Source organism: Zonotrichia leucophrys, chromosome 2 (assembly GCF_028769735.1).
Source record: "Zonotrichia leucophrys gambelii isolate GWCS_2022_RI chromosome 2, RI_Zleu_2.0, whole genome shotgun sequence".
NCBI classification, from domain to species: domain Eukaryota; kingdom Metazoa; phylum Chordata; class Aves; order Passeriformes; family Passerellidae; genus Zonotrichia; species Zonotrichia leucophrys.
This window is the reverse complement of record NC_088171.1, coordinates 9,670,518-9,687,773: the sequence shown is the minus strand read 5'-3', so window position 1 is coordinate 9,687,773 and position 17,256 is coordinate 9,670,518. Positions and strand designations below refer to the sequence as shown.

The following is a 17,256-nucleotide window of genomic DNA, read 5'->3' as shown; positions in this document are numbered from 1 at the left end:
TAACTTGGTTAATCAATTTTAAAGCACTTTTTACAATTTACATAATTTAAAGGAGCACACTGCATCCTATAAATATAAATTAACATTTTTAATAACTCAAGACATCACAACAAAGCCAAATTTTGAAATAAATGTCATGTTTAGTTATCTGGATCAAGAAGTAACATACATGGGGAGGGGGAAAAAACAGCATTAACAAGAAAACACTGTTTAGTTCTAAACTAAGTTTGTGCTTCTACATCAAAAACACAACACTGAAGTGACAGGAACTCTGCAAAGAACTTGAAAAGGTTTATAACTGCTTTAGTACCAAAACCAAAGTATATATTTATTTTTTCTTCTACATGTTATTTTTTTTTCAGTTCTATCAAATTAGCATTAATGGTAGAGGGACAAAAGTACAATATACTAACTTTACTGCAAATACAAATTCTGTTGTAGCAGTATGTTCGCTTGGTTTGGCTTAAGTTGAAATGGTTTTCCTGCATGAAAAACAAGAGCATATCTTTTCAATGTATTTAATAATCAACACATTTGTTAGTACAAAGCAGATGGTGTTCAGCAAGAAGGCATTAGGTGATCATTTGAAAACACCATGCTTTTTTTTTTTTTTTTAAACCACTAAGCCACCCTGAAGGGTTTTGTGCAGGCCAGATGTTCAAAGCTGGTGCACAGATGAAAGCTGCACATCCATGATCTATGCATGGAACTATCCAGAACCTGGCAGGTGCTAACAGACACCATTAGTTACCTGCCTGCTTTCTCTGTGACACACCAAAACCAAGTCATCTTCCACTAAACTTTGAAAATCTGGTCTTAGCTACAAATGAACACTTTACTTCATTAATTTAACAAAGGGCATTAATCCATCTTTTGATTTATGGTTGAGGACTAAAAATAAGAGTGAGATATCATAATCCTAACAATTTTGTCCAAATCTTCAAAGCAATTGTTTGTTCTCAAAACAGCAAAAAAAAAATCTCATAATTCTCAAATCTTTTTGTAACTATTAAATGTTAAATAAATAAATTTATCAAATGTATATTTATATTTACTACAGATTATTTTTAAAGCAAATCTCAGAACAACTTTAGAAAACTTTTCAAAACAGAATTGCTTTCAGTCTAGACTTAAAATAATTACATATTAGGGCAAAAGATGGAGTTAGAGAGTCAGCCTCTGAATGCTTCTTAAAATAGGTGCTTCAAATACAGGTTTAGAAATGAAATTAAAAATAATGTTTTCAGTCACACTGAAGAAAACATCTGCAAAGAAAAAAGGCCCTCATCCTTAAGATTGAAGAAAAGATGGTAAAGGGGAAAAAAAAAAAAAGCACCGTTTTCCCAAGTTGCCCAAATCACACACAGACACAGGAAGGTTACAAATGCCATTCATGAAAGAATGCACCACAAACATCAGCATTTATTCATTTTGAATTTTTTTTAGCAAATGACAAAAGACTCAGCTCACTGGCTTCACTTTTGTTTACCTTTTGCTTACATTACACATTTAAACATTTGTCAAAACTTACTAAAGTCATCTGCATTCATGCACAACTAGAAAACATCCTTAATTTATTTAAACCAGAAATGCATTACCAGAAATGTATTAACATTGTTCACTACTAAACATTAAAAAAAAAAAAAAAAAAAAAAAAGTTGAAATTATTAAAAAGGTTATCCTGGAACTGTTAACTTCACAGCAGACTTGAACTACTAATTGGCTCACATTTCAAATTGAAAAAGCAAGATTCATGCTAGTGTTAGTGTACATCTCGCCCTAGCACTACTGAAGGATCATGGTTCACCTTGATCACAGATAAGAAAAGAAAAGTGCATACAGAAGTTTACAACAATTTAAAGGACAAAAAATGGTCCAATTGATGTGGTCCCAACGATTAACTCAAAAGTCTATGACAAATACGAGCTTCTGTGAGCTACTTATACTACTTAAGATTGAGTACGGATATACAGAAAGTTGAATTCGTTTGAAATCTTCAAAAAATGTTCCTGTCAATCCTCAAATGGTGGCTGTTAGAGCTTAAAATTTCTGTTAAATGCGTGCGTTGAATTACTTGTTATCCAAGCGTAGCAGCTGCTCCTTACCATTTATTGTTAGCGACCTTAACTGGCCATCTTCTTCAACTTCTACTCTCTCATGTCCATTCTCAACAATCCTGCAGGACAAAAACACCATGAGAGTTCTGAACACACACCAGACCTCGGGTTTAGATAACAAACTGTAAGGGAGCAGCACCTGCTTAATGCAACTGTACTTGGCAAGCTTTGGTATTCACCAGAGCTGGCACCAGCACCCAGCTCATTTCCCCACTGCTTAGTCAGGAAAATTGCCTTCTGCAAGCTGCAATCCTCCAGGATGTGGAGTTCACAGTTACAGCTGCCACCTCATACATTGTCATTGTCACAGCTGTGCTCACACTACACACTGTTATCTAGGCCTAAAGGCCTTGACAGATCAACTGCACAATCTTGACACTGCATTTAGTCCCTACCCATTTGTTAAATGTATGATATTCTAGATCCAATCACAATTTTGTACACAAGAAAGTCTAAAGTCCATTTTTAATTTGATCAGAGCAAGTAATTTGTAGACTTACTATACACCAACTTTATGACCAGCATGCATGTTACAAAATTCAAGTATCCCTGACTGAAAAGAGACATTATTAAAGAGCTTTTGAGTTTTCAGATTTTTCTGGCATACACTCAGAAAAATATTATGACCACACCAGCATGTAATCCAGAGGCTGTTTGTTATCAAGTGGTCAAGATGACAGGAGCTCTCCAGTACAACAGTTCACAGAAGAACCTTGCACTTAGAAGTATGGGACCCAAGTTAACAAACAAAACCAATTTATCCTCCTTCACTTTTCTGTAATTTTATATTAAGTAATGAAATTACTTAATTGTTCAGTACTCCTATATTGACTGTAATATTCCATGTAGGTTTTTCTATAGTTAACTAAGACTTGGGTTTCCCAAATGCAAGGATTTGCCCATCACAAGCACAACACTGTGTACAGAACTTGAAAATTCACTTTCCAACAAACAGGCATATTTTTTCTCCAAAGCAGGCTTCATTTTCTTATTTCATTTAACAGACAGAAAAAAATTACTAGAAAGACTTCACTCAAACACTGCCTAGGAAAGCACACTAAGCAGATGCTAGAGAAAATTCTTTCATAACATCTGCAAAACTAAAATTCTTCCCAGTTTCTAGTCAAGGACCGTAATAAAAGGTGCAGCCCTACACAGGAGGTTCTGAAGCCTAAAAGAGCTCCAGCTACAGCATTAAGTAACTCAACAATGCCAAGCTGAGACAGAGAACCCAATTAAGTATTTCAAGATGTTTTTAAGCATTCAGAGAAATCCAATATGATGAACATAACAAAAGTAAAACATAAAGACATTTATCATTATATGTGTGTGTGCCAAGATACAATATATTTATATGCATGTAACTATAGGTATGTAAGTCTCTACATATAGTTTCATATAAATATTTTTACATCACTTACCTCTTTGTAGTAATTTTTCTGCCATTAACTATTTTAGTAGAGGTTGATACTGATTTGAAGTTTCCCATTCCACTGCCACCAAATGACGTAGAGGAGAATGATGAAGTAAGGCCTCCATGTCCCAGGGAGCCAAACGACGAAGTAAAACCTATTGAAAAAAAAGGCATTTGAATAAAATGTAATTTTGCATCACTGTGGGATCCAAATTTATCATCCACTCAGACTTCATCCTACTTTCAGCTGGTTTCATCACACAACATCAGTGACTAGATTGCATTAACACCAGCCTGAGAATAAAACCATGGCTCCAGCCCCATCCATTTCTCTCATATGGTCCCACAGTTCAGCTTCCAAATGCACAGCATTGTCCAAAAACCATTTGCCAATTCCTGCCTTGAAAAGGCATTCAACCTTTATCCACACTGCACTCAGGGAAAGCCAGCAACCCCAATGAATGTGATCATCAGCTTTAGTGCAGATGCTGGGATGCCCCAAGCTGGCAGACAGAACAAGTCCTGGATCAGTAACACCCCAACCAATGCCCAGATTCCCAGCACTCTAAGCAGCACCATGGGGTTTAGGCACATTTTCAGGACCTGTAATTAAAGCCATCACACTCCTGAAAGCAAACAGAACAAAAGAATTCTAAAGCCATGAAGAAACTGTAGCATCAAAATAAAGAAAACAGAAATTCTACTTGTTAGAGATCTGTTCACTCTATATGAACTCCCAGGTAGCCCAAATACTCTAACAGTGGCTTAATTTTCATTTACACCTTACAGACACCATCTTAATTTTTAAAAAAAATTAGTCACAGAATTGCCTGAATGGAGAAGTCAGCTTGTTGTACTGCAATCCTTTGTGAGCCAAAATTGCATTCTTTCTTAAATGTTATGATATTTACCTGTGTCAAATGGAGAGAAAGCACTTCCAAAAGCAGGGAATCCACCAAAGGCAGAGAAAAATGATCCACCCCCACCTCTGCTTCTGTTTCCCCTTTGACCCCGCCTGCCACCGAAGAAGTCCTCAAAAGGGTCTTCTACAAAACAGAAGAAAACATTTAAGAGTCAATATTACTGAGTGATTCTGTATTTAATCATTAGGGATTATTTATTTTTAAAAAAATTGTTAACAGGTAAGATTCTTCCTTTGAAACATTTGAGGCTACTGAACTAGGACTCCCCCAAAGGTAATTGCTATACTCCTCCTGGTCTAAATTCTGCTTGCTTCTGGACCTAAAAATAGTTTTTATATATATAAAGTAGCTGACTTTCTTATTTTACCAGTTTTAACATTAACAACTAGTAATCCTAATGGAAAATATTGCATTCAGGTACCTGAACTTTCTAGCTTATTTGTATTCATGATTTATTGTGGATCACCATGATCTGAAAAGTAACTTCCAGGTAGGTTGTATTAATTATTGAAATCTAAAAACAGCAGCCAGGGATTGATGACTCATAACCCTAAAGTGTTCCAAGTGTTTAATTTAGCACTTGCCACATTGGATACTCCAAACACGTATTTGCTGCACATTTAGCAGCCAAGCATGGAGGTTTACACACAGTGTCCCAAGGAGGCATTCAGTCTGTACCAAGCAGGAGGGAGAGGGCAAAAAAAGAGAAAGGGGGTCATGGATAAAATGTTATTTGAAATTCTAGTTCCACTGTTATGTCATTGAGAACAGCTATTGTTCCATCCCCACCAGGAAGACAATAGTCTCTTTCCAAAAAGGAAAAAAAAGATGGGGGAGGTGTCAGGCCATGGGGTACAACACCAGCACCTACACAAGCACTCTTTATTTACTAGAATTATCAGAAAACTGCTTTTCTCTAATTCTCTTGAGACAAAGAACAACAGAAAAAAATTGCAGTCATAAACCAGAAAGTCAATAAACATAATACTTGCAATTAAAACCAGAAAAGTTTAGGAACTACTCTCTTCATCAATCACAACTCTCCCAGAATGAGAGTTATTGAGAATACCAATGATTTTACCAAGTTCTTCAGTATTGAAAGCTCAGAATAAACTTTTAATGAAAACTGCAGAACCTGGTGATAGCAGCAATAGAGGTATGAAAGCAAGGAAAGATGTGTGACTGCCTGACTGTTCAGAACCACAGCTGACAAAGTGAAGGTCAGAAATGCAGTATTTGTTCCACTTCTGGTACCTCAAAAAAAATCCAAGCTGATTTAAGATAAATCACCAAGTTAATACAATATGCATTATGCATCATTAACTAATCAATATGATAATAAAAATATGTAAGTTACCATCTGGTTTTGTGCAATTACTTAAATACAAAACGTCACAATGCATTTCTGCTGAACAAGGGCAGCTGCTAAAAAAAAACCCAACCCCCTCCCAGCCTCCATAGTTATTGAGTAAAACAACACAGGACCAAACTTTTATCTCACATACACTGGCAAGCAAGTGGCAAGATTTTTTCTACCTCAGACAATTTTTGTTTTGTAGCCTCTTTTTTTCCATGTAAAGCAATTTTTCCTCAATATAAAGATGACCTATTAGTACCTTTATAGAAGTTAACCAACAAGCGTGGAAATATGGGAATTATTATAATTTCCAAAACAAGCACTATGTCCATATTTAAAACCAGGCCAGTTTTGTCAGTCTAGCATATCAAGCAGCAAGTACAAGCAGAGCAGTTAATTGTTTTGTAGCCCAATTTATTCTCACAGGAATGACTCAGAGGTTAGTTATGAAGGTCATTCACTCACGTGCACAAATTATATACTGTATTACTCCCACTGTTAAGCTTTCTATTTATAATCCAAATTTTCTCGTTACCTGGAGTTTGAATAAAAACAAAACAACCTATCATGTAAGCTCTGTGGTTTTAATCTCTCACAGTGTGAGAGAGATTCTGCAAGTGAATCTCTCCTCCCCAGCACAACAGCTGCAGAAACAAAGTTATTTAAGGGAAGATCATGGACTCTCCTAGAGATCCCTGATATCAACCCAGCTTCTCAGTGGATTATTGCCACACCAAAGCCTAACCAAGACCTGGCCATGCCTTATCAGCCTGCCCAGCAAAGGAAGAGGTCAGCACTTGGGATCAGCACGTGTTCAGATGCCAGGTGATTGCTGTCAGCAGCCTGGCAACAATTCTCCAGAGCTCTTCCTGTCATTCTCTCCAGTGAGACACAGCAAGCACTCCACTCAGAGCACTGCAGAATGCTCAGCAAGATGGATTATGCTGAGGCAGGAAAAGGGGCAGGACTTGTCAGAGAAACTGCTCCTTTCTGATTCTGACAGCCAAGTACAGCAGGCAGAAGAAAAAAACTACCAAGAACACAGAGCAGGCAGCAGGAGGCTGCTGCACTATCATTTGTTGTATCTACCACAAACACACATTAATATAGCAACCTCACAGCTAGGCAGACCCTGTTTATGCTTTTACTCCCTAAATCTGGATGATTAATGGCATCACTCAGCAAAATAGTAACATTTCAGCCCCCTAAGTCTATTTCAGCAGAGCCTTTCCATCCCTGATAACCTTTTCACAAAAAAGGCCTTTTCCAAACAGTTCAAACGCACGGTGTTGGAGTTTTTTTAACCTCTTACTATAGACATTTTGGTACTTCCAGTTCATTTTTTACTGAATGTGAGCAGCATATCAGATTAAGAAAACTAAGCAGCAAAAAGAAAAGAAAAAAAAATACAAAAATAGAAGTCAAGGCCTTTCTAAAAAGGTGAAAATACTATATAAATACAACTTCCAAGCTTCAGAAAATCAAAATGTTAAACCAGTGATACTTAAGAGTATTACCAACCACTGTCTGGAGATAAATTCAGTATATTATAATCTAGGTATTACCAGAAGCTTATGGGAGGACAGAGTATTACATTCAATTTCCATAAAAACGTTGGGAGTATACTTCTAATGCAGAATTTGTGGTGCTGTAAGAACAGCAAAAATCAAGAGAGAACAAAAGGTGAGAAACTTCAAGAAAGTAAATGAGAAAGAGTTCTTATCTATCAACAACAGCAGATGCCATGAAACTTTTTGGAAAAAGTCAAATGCTTAAGCAAAGAACTCACGGTAGCCCATTACCAGAACACCAGGCAAAATGAAGGACTTCAGGACTCTTGCCATTACTGAAGTTACAGAAGCCAAAAAATAATGTGGAGATTGGAACACAAAACCCCCAGCAACACACATTGTACACTAACAAACCTGTCTGAAAATAACTGCACTGGAAGTAAAGTTTTCAGGAAAATTTAATTTCTTTAGTAAAATCACTGCCAATTCAAATGGAACAACTGTCTTGATCCTCTGGGTAAAACATTAAACCTGCTCCCTGAAAACCACGGAATATTACCTTGCTTTTCTGTAGTCACAAGAAAAGCATTTCACCTCTAAACAGGTCAAATAACAACAACTACTGTAATAAATATCACACTGCAGCTCAAAATAAGGCAGGTGGTGATCTCTCCACTCTGAGAGGTCCCCAGCTGTAACACAGAAACAGGATTTTTTTCCCTTTCAGCTCATGGCAGAATACTACTTAAACGATGTGATTGTTTTCCCTTCCTGCCTTGTGATCATAGAACCAAATAAGTTGCACTAATTCACTGATCCAAAAGAAAACACTGAGTTGTTACTTTCTGTTGCACCCATGAGCTAATCTCTTTCAGCACTAGAAGGACTCGTGTATCGGGAAAAAAATGGGCAGGAAAGCACCACACAACAGGGGAGGGGGGAAAGGAGTCAAACTCCACAATTTGAAGCAGTCCACAGTGCAGCTAAAATTCAAAATTCATTATATCAATCTAAGGCATTAGCTGCAATTACAATACATGACAAACTGCAAGTGTCACATTTCCTATGACAGTCACTTCTACCACTTTTCTGTATCCTGGCTGCTGCTTGGGGAACTGGACCAGGAATTGAAATGCTGAAAAGAGCATCTCCAGATGAAAGCGAGTTCAGCCACATCAACTCTTTGCTAGAGCTCACAGTGTGGCTGTAAAAGCAACTGTGCTGGTTATGAGACAGGCAGCAGCACAAGTGCCCAAGGGTCACAGGCAGCACAGGAGGATTCTTTCAGCCACAGAACGATGGCACATTCCCCTGCAATGCCATCATTCACCTCCAAAAATCAAAGGTGTTGAGATAAATGGTGAGCTGTCAGCAAATGCTCTCCCATGCATGTACTGTCACAGTCAGAGATGTTGATAATCCTCTCAGGACAGTGTGCAAAGGGAATTACCCTGTCCAAGCAGGGCCACTGCTCTGGCCCCACTCCCTGCAGCACCTCCCCAGTGAACCTTCTCTGCTTTATTCTCCACCACCAGAGCCTCCCCACTGCTCTGCCAAAACACAGCCCCTGATGCAGATGCAGGAGGGTGGCACTGGCACAACACAGGATAATGGAACAGGATGAAGGATGCTGTGCAGCCCCTGTGGAAGGGCACAGCCAAACCCACTGGCATTGAGCACGGCTGCAGTGTTGCAGTAAGCAAAGGCTGCCTGCCCCATCCTTTCCTTGTATCAAAAGCATCCTGTAATGGCTTTATACATCCTGCCAGAAGAGAGTCTCAAATGCAGGTCTGAATGTGTTTACAGACACAATACCCACAATACAACAGAATTCCTGGAGCAGGTGTTTTCTACTTTGTATCCTATCTGAAAAAAAGTTTCAAATATGCAAATTTGCAGTAAACACACATAGAACCTCATGCTACAGCTCTGGAGAGCACTCAGGCAGTAAAAAACTACTATGAGAACTGGAGGGGCCACCTGTAAGCACTTCTGCATGGAAATATTTTCTTCCTTACAAAGTAAGCACACTGTTGATGCCCCTTACTGAGGAGAGACACCAAGATGTTGTTCCAAGCAAGGCTGCTTCATGTGCCTGATGTTTCAGCATGGTCTTTGTAAATTGGTCTTGGGTCTTTTCATAAATTAGATGTGAAACAGATGTTTGTCCCACTCATATAAAAAATTACAGAAGAAGCATTTGGAAGTCCTAGTGATTTATAGCAGAGATCTTGGGATTCATTGGTTTTTAGAAAAGGAGACCTAAACATCACCTCTGAATGCCATCTATATGGTAACTACAGAGATGCTGGAGTACACTAATCAGCATTTCATACTTATCAGATGAATGCTCAAATGTTCAGGCACACCTTAAAAATGGAGGCAACTTCCATTACCTTCCATTCCTTATGACCTGCTCTCCTTAAGATATTCAGCATTTGTGCTCTGACCAATTTAACCAGCTACCAGTCCAAGAAAAGCAAATCAAAACATTTTCTTGGGAACTAACAACCTGTACTGGACTGGGATTCCCAAGACAAACTTTGCTAGTATGCTATCAAACAGCTTCTCAATCTATCTAATGAGACATCAGACAAAGATTAAAGTTTTAAGATACACATAAAAATTTGAAGTAAGGCCTCCTCCTTTCAGCAGGGCTAATTATGTATTAGTTTGGCCATGGAGCCACAACACTACCTACTCCTGTCTGATAATGCTGTCTGGGTGAGACAATTCCTGTGTTCCAAAAGCCCTCTTTGAATCTATCAAGTTATTTCTGAAAAATTCATAGTGAGATTTGGACCATTCAGTGCATAATTATGATCTAGACTGGTGGTTATGAAATAAAACTGCACATTCATACCAAAGCAATGAATGCACATGCAAATCTGTGAGCACTTCAGAAATTGCACCAAAAGCAGCAAATTTACATCAACAAAAAAATTAATTACTAAAAAGACACTGCTGTTCAAGATAGCTTTAAATGAAAGCCACCTCCATTTTCAGTTTTAATAATCCATTTTACTAACAAATACATTTTGCATTAGAACATTTAAACAATCAATTATCAGAAATGAGACAGCATGTGAATTAAAACCATGATCTGATTCTTATGTGAATATTTTGCCACAGCAGGACAACTTTCTGTCCTTGAGACAAGTAGTTTGATGAAGCTGTCCCATTCAGGAAAAGCATCCTGAAACTCCTATCACGTAGAGTTTGCAATGATTACTGCACATAAAATTTCCTCTCTCTTGTCAGGTTAAGACTCTTTTGCCTGCATACTAAAAGTAACTTGCTGTACTTTTCCAGAACAGTTCTGCTTCTCTTTATGTAATCAATATTACAGCAGTCAATCTGAAGTAATTCTGACCTTTGATGGAACCAAGGTATATACCAGAAAACCAGCTAGCTGACATTCTCTGTGACAAATATTTGTATCTAACTAGTTGTATGAAGCTTTTAAGTCTCATTTTACCTTTCATTTCCAAGAGTAATTTTAAAAGATCACATAAACCAGGTAACCAGAACTCTCAAGGGAAAACTCCACAGAATCCCTATGGGCATATAATGCATTAAAGTACGTTGTGAATTCTACTTCACAATCTAAAAAAGAATTAGATTTTATTACCATCTCCAAATGTATGTTTAGAAACCACAGCAAAACTGTCAAGACTACAGTGATGTTTAAAGAGATCCCACAAACAGACTTCTCTTGGGACATCAAAGTCCAGAGGGGACATCCCCCAGGACCAATTTATCATGTCACATTAGTAACACATTCTGCCAGGGAGAGAAGCCTGGCTCCTTGTGGGATACATTTAACTACACACCCAGGCACTGGAAGCAGTTTGAAATGCCCAAACCATCCTGTCAAGCTTGTAGACACTTCTGCTGGAGGATATTGCTCTGCTGTAGGCCCTGAGTTGTTTTTCCTAGCCCATACACAGATTACTCAGGCATCATTGATGCATCTGGAGTCAGCTGAGATGGTTTAGGGTGTGTATGCAGCTTCTAGTCTACAAAAAAAAAAAAGAATTAACTCCTTAAGGAGTTTCTGTTGGGTAATGTTCTGATGCTGTTATACCAACTCCATCTTCCACAGTAACTCCTCACTGATAACACCTTCCAACACAGAACTCACTCTCAAAGTGAGAATCTGAAAAGCCTCTAAACCAAAACCAAATCAATTCTTTAACAGCCCAGAAACACAGCCCAGCCTACACCAAAGCACATCAATTTCTGTTTCTCAGCCTGAAGCAGCAGTCACTCATCAATACACTTCCATTACCAGTGGTAACACTGGGATCCTTCCCTCCTGTGAACTGTTAAATTATAGAAGAAAAAAGGTCCTTGAAAATTTACAAGTAAAATACAAATAAAACACAACAAGGAACACAAACCAAATCAAGGCAAGCATCACATATAAACGGAGTAGGATATAGCTATAAATAAAGTGAGATATAGCCATACTCCATAAATGAAGTAGGATAGAGCTGAAATATAAAAGTTTAAGAATATTGACAGGAAAAACCAAGCCTCCATTAAGAGTAAACAGTCAGAGAGGCAGAGGTGTATGGCACAGACTGAACACCAGATCACTGCCATACCAAGGCAGTACTTTGCAATGCAAAGTGCAGTGCTGCACAGGAAGCACCAACTTTTCTTCCTGTCACAAGGATCAGCATCCATCCATATGTCAGAGGCTAAAAACTATCCCTAGGACAGCTCACCAGGAATACACACTCTGCTGGAACCATGTGCCACAAAAAGCAAGTCCACAAATCTCAGAGTAAGAGCTCAGCATCTGTCATAGCACCAGATGAAGTTTTAAAAAGTACCTGCCTTCATGCACCCCTAGATTTACAAAGAATTTGCCTGGGAAAAAACAATGAAAATAATCTGTGACTGTCTCCAGTGCAACACACAGCACATAACATTAGCTCTGCTCCATTTGGAAGTGTTCAGAGCTGTCTCCAACAGCATTACATATTTTCATTTGAAAAGTCTGAAGGGAGACATCATTTAAAAATCTACATTCTCCTCTTTCCTACAGATGAATAAAGATGTCTCTGTTTATAAAGAAAACTTTCTGTAACTGCAAGAGCAGTGCAGTATAGTTCAGTAGAGTTTAACAGACTCAAGTCATAGCACCATTTCAGAAATTCTTCACATCCATAAATTTACAGGAATTATGCATATGAATGCTGCTCTTTACATACTCAATGACAATCAGGATATAGAGAGTCCCACCTGCATTCTGTGGGCTTCACTACATGCCACTTCAAACTGCATAAAAAGTACAAATGTTTTAAAGTATTTATTCAATTTCATCTTTGATTCCACCAGTACACATTTTTAGAAAACATTACCTCAGTACTTATTTAGTGGCTTAGAATATCAATTATAACCTGAGTAGCTCCTCAAGAAGTTACTAATTCCACAGAAAACTCATCAACAAGTTGATAACTCCTCATTTTAAGAAGATAAATTCTGTTATTATTCAGGACAGAACTGTTCCATTAGTGTCTCAACACAGCAGAACCTATAAGGGCTGCAGTTCACCAATACAAATATTCCTGCTATACATGCAATTCTACTGCTTGCTTTTGGAATTACAAAATGCACTACATTCAGATGAAAGCACACATATTTTTATGTTGTACTATCTTGAAATATTCATATATGTGCAAAGACCAATTCAAGTACTTTTTACAGAAATTTGTGAAAAAAAAAAGTTTGGAGTCACAATTACCCATGTTAGAGAACATCTTAAAGAAAAAAAAAAGCACTGACTTTGAAACCTTCCAACTAGAAACATTTCAAGAGCTTATGCTCAAAATCCAAAGCTTAACTGAGGCTTTTAGGCCTCTGGTCACTGACACTGCAACTATCCACATAAAGCAGAGAGGCAGCTTAGGAACAATTAGTTTCCATTAACTGGAGTGCACACAACACTGCTGCCACTGCCAGAACCCTGGCAAGAGGCAGAGCCTGTGCTCAGTGCTCTTCTCTTCCAGCTGACAGTGATCAGTACATGAAGTAGATAACCTGCTTCTGAATAAATAAATAAATAAATAGTGTGGTAAGCAGGGGAGAATGTCTGTATAGGTCATTAATGCAGAGGTAAGTTGCTAAGCCCACTGGTGTCCAAGGGAATATGGGGCAACAGAACATGCAGTTACCTCAAACAGATGCTGGAAGGTAAAATACTTCTGACTAACAGGAATTAAAATTTCAGCCTCTACAGGAGGGGCTATTGCAGCTGCAGCACCCCATGGAACACTGGCAGCAGTGGTCCCTCCATTGGATAAGCTGGAGAGCTCTGTGCACTGTGCTCTACAGCCCTCCTTCCAAGGAACCCAAACAGCAGGGCCTCAGCTTTCTTTAAGCCTCTCATTTATTTAAGAGCAGAACTAAACTTCATGGCTTTAAGGTTAATCAAGAATACTGACATTTTCAGAGACAGCAAGTGAAGAGTCTTTTGCTAGTGCTGATGTAGTAAATCTAATCAAAATCAAACAGAGCCTACGTCAGTCTCCCACTAGCAGCATCTCACCTGTGCAATTTACTATAAAGATACTTGATTGAGAACCAACTGTTTTGTTTAATAGATCTTCAATCAAAAAATAAACAAAAGAACTGAACACTCTCTCCCAGCTCCTCCACAGTAGCTTCCTACTCAACATCTTGCTCAGATTTTTCCAGGTTTTCTACCACACAATCACAGAATAACTGAGTTTGACAAGGACTTCCAGAGCTCATCCAGTCCAACCCCCTGCTCAAACAGGATCAAGTGCAGGGGGATTTCCAGGACTACTCCATAGCCTTCTGGCTATCTCCAAACATGGAGATTCCACAATCTCTCTGGACAATCTGCTCCAACACTGTTGCCCTCACAGTAAGTTGTGCTACCTTAAGTTCAGGCAGAGACTCCTGTGTTCCCATTTGTGGTCATTGCCTCTGACCTCTCCCCTCCCTTCCCAATGCACTGATGAGACTCTTACCCTGAGCTTTCTCTATACTGAACAATTCCAGCAATTCCCCCACTTGCTCTTCATGTGAGAGAAACTCCTGTAATAATCTTGGTGGCCTTTCACTGGACTCTATCCAGTAGCTCTGTTTCTCTTACTGTGGAGCCCAGAAGTGGACCCAGTACTCCAGATGAGTCCTAACCAGCTGAGATCACTCACCTAAATTGAAATCCTTGTCTAGTACTTCCTAAAATTCTTTTTCTGCTGCAGACAGTGAAGAAGTTGCATCTACCCAGTTCAGAGCCCATTCCACTCATCAGTATTTTGCTAGAAGCTTCCTCCAATCTTCCCTTTCCTACTTTCAGCTGATTTCACACTGGATCCAACTGCCCAATTCAGCTGCCTGTCTTCTACCAGATCCTCCTCTAGCTACTCATCTAATTCATCAACTACCATTCTACTGCATTCAACCTCAAGCCCTTCAACCCCCTTTCTAATCCTTCATTAGTCATCTAACAGCTGATGATCCTGAAATAGCAAACCAAAGAAAGATATAATTAAAATCTGAACTGCACTACCCCCTTAATGCTGCCAAAGAAAATAAATTACTTTTAAAAATATTAAACCATTTACAAACATTATTACAGAGCTAAATCAATATCTACATACTGAACAGGAAGAAAGCCTGGTTTTTCAAGTACACTTCTTGCAGTTTTCAGTATGAAACTTTCTCACAGTAAATACTGAACACAGGATCAGTTCTGCTTTATAGGTCAGCATTTTGCTGAGCTGAACATACACAGAGAGATTGCATAAGAATCCCAGCACCTCTGAAAAGACCTTCACTAGGGCAAGCAAGAAGACCTCCAGCATGAGGGCAAAAAGATTCCTCTGACAACTTTTATCACATATTGCTTCCTTTAATGAATGCTTCCTAAATGAAGAATACAGACCTCAAGAACCATTTTATCTGAGTCTGTAAAGGCTCTATACCCCAAGCAAGCAGGTGACATGAATTTGGGAGAAGGTCTAGATTATGTATGCAACTGTTCCTATTCTGATAGAAGAAAATCAGTCCTGCTAGGACACAAGTTCACACTGAGAGTTATGGTGTAACAGTTATAATTAAGCTGTCCCATTCAGAAGCTCTCAAAGTTTTAATTTATTTACAGATCCAAAGAGAGAAATCAACAGACTAAGTTAGCCTGCTCAAATTCTTGAGAGGAAATTCCAGTAAGCACTTTTTCTGTTGAATATTACTTCAACTTAGAGACATTCCAGACATCATTTCATGTTTGGCAAACCAGGCCTTCCAACAAAACATTAATTGGCAAGCCATACCTAGTTTTGTACAATAAAATTAACCAAGAAACAGGTATGAAACAATTTCAAATATAATACAAAATACCAGTTGTTTACCTCATTTTCAGAACTATTTCTATTAAAACTACATTAGCTCTGCTTGTTTTGTAAGAGTAAAGTTTTAGCCCCACTTTAGATACATGTTACTAAAACCAGGGGATCACTTACCAAAGAAGTCAAATGAAAAGGGGTCCCTTCCACCAAAAAACTCCCTGAAGACATCATCTGGGTTGCGGAATGTAAATCCAAAATCAAATGGACTATCATGATGATTGCCACCTGCAAATAAAAAGGAAAAAAGTTAAATTTCAGTTATCTTTACATATTCTTACTAATAAGAAAGTTGAGGCCTATAGGGTACTTGAATCATCTAAAGATATAAACGGTTTCAAAATTTCTCTTTCAGATATCATTTAACTTAAGTACACACATTACTTCATCACTTTCCATAACAGTTTCTCTGTTTTCAAATAACAGTAATACCTTTTATAATAACCAGAAAAACTGTAAAACAATTGACATCTTGATTTTTAGAAGACTGAATTTTAGGCCCTAGTACAGGCATTTCCAGATTCCTGTCTTGAAAAGAAAGCTACAGAAAATAAAGAAAGAAAAAAACTGCTGATTGTCAACATACCTCCACCTCCATTTATTAGGCCTTCTTTTCCATATCTGTCATAGATGTCACGTTTTTTAGCTACAAGAAGAAGTTGTACATCATGTCAGTAAACAGGTTTGTTGGGTTTGTGAAAAAATAAAACCACTTATCAGCATTCTCAGTTAAGCATCTTCTCAAAGCTAGTTTATTTAAGGAAGTTCTGATATATAACTGCTGAGCATCTTCAACAAGAACTGCCAAAGCAATTTACTTCAGAAAGAAGAGCTACTGAACTTCAAACTTAAGACCAGTAAGCTGTAGGAGGTCCAGTCCTGATGTATCAGAAAAAGTTCTGTTTAAGGACAAACTTCATATAGAAATTTGCCTTTAAGAAGAATATGGCAGATTTCTTCTTTGGACAGCTACCATGAAAAGCTTTAAGGCTGTGAAGAACCTGAGGACCTCAACCTGCTCCTCCACACAGGTCCAACTGTGAAGTTGGCCACATCTTGCCTGAACAAAGCTGTGATCACATCAGTTTCTGAGAGAAGATCCTACAGGCTCTCTGGAGAGCAGTTCCAGTGCTCAAGCACTCCCTTCCTCCTCTCCCACTTGCCAACCCTGACCATTGCCTCTTCTCCTTTTCTTGCACAAGACCAAGCCCATTGTGGGAGAGTTAAGAGAACAAAGACCAGTGTTTATAAGAGTGACTGCAAAACCCCTAAAATTAATTATAACCATTTTTGCTGGCTTAATTGTGGGATATGGAATGGAGAATGATGTTCCAAAATGCCAAGGAAGGATGTGACTCAAACTATTTGCTCTCTATTATTTTAGAAGGCATGGAATGACTATTAATTTCACTGTAAACCAGCCAGTATTCATGAGAAAGGAGAGAAAAATGAACTCCACATTATTGCACAAGATCAGATGGCACTTTGGTACTGGAAGGGAACCTGAAGACCTTAAAGAGGCAGACAGACAGCTCCCTTCGCCTGCA

At 38.4% G+C, this 17,256-nt stretch overlaps 1 protein-coding gene across 4 annotated transcripts in view; it reads right to left on the bottom strand.

Moving 5' to 3' along the window:
• DNAJB6 (DnaJ heat shock protein family (Hsp40) member B6) overlaps positions 1–17,256 on the bottom strand; it is a 58,401-nt gene that overhangs the window by 29,605 nt on the left and 11,540 nt on the right. For all 4 annotated transcript variants that reach the window (XM_064703902.1, XM_064703905.1, XM_064703904.1 and 1 more), the window contains exons 4-8: positions 16,296–16,355; positions 15,827–15,937; positions 4,443–4,577; positions 3,539–3,686; positions 2,106–2,176 (exon numbers count right to left, since the gene is read on the bottom strand). In XM_064703902.1, the coding sequence (XP_064559972.1) occupies positions 2,106–2,176; positions 3,539–3,686; positions 4,443–4,577; positions 15,827–15,937; positions 16,296–16,355 (525 nt within the window). The remainder of the gene's footprint in view (positions 1–2,105; positions 2,177–3,538; positions 3,687–4,442; positions 4,578–15,826; positions 15,938–16,295; positions 16,356–17,256) is intronic.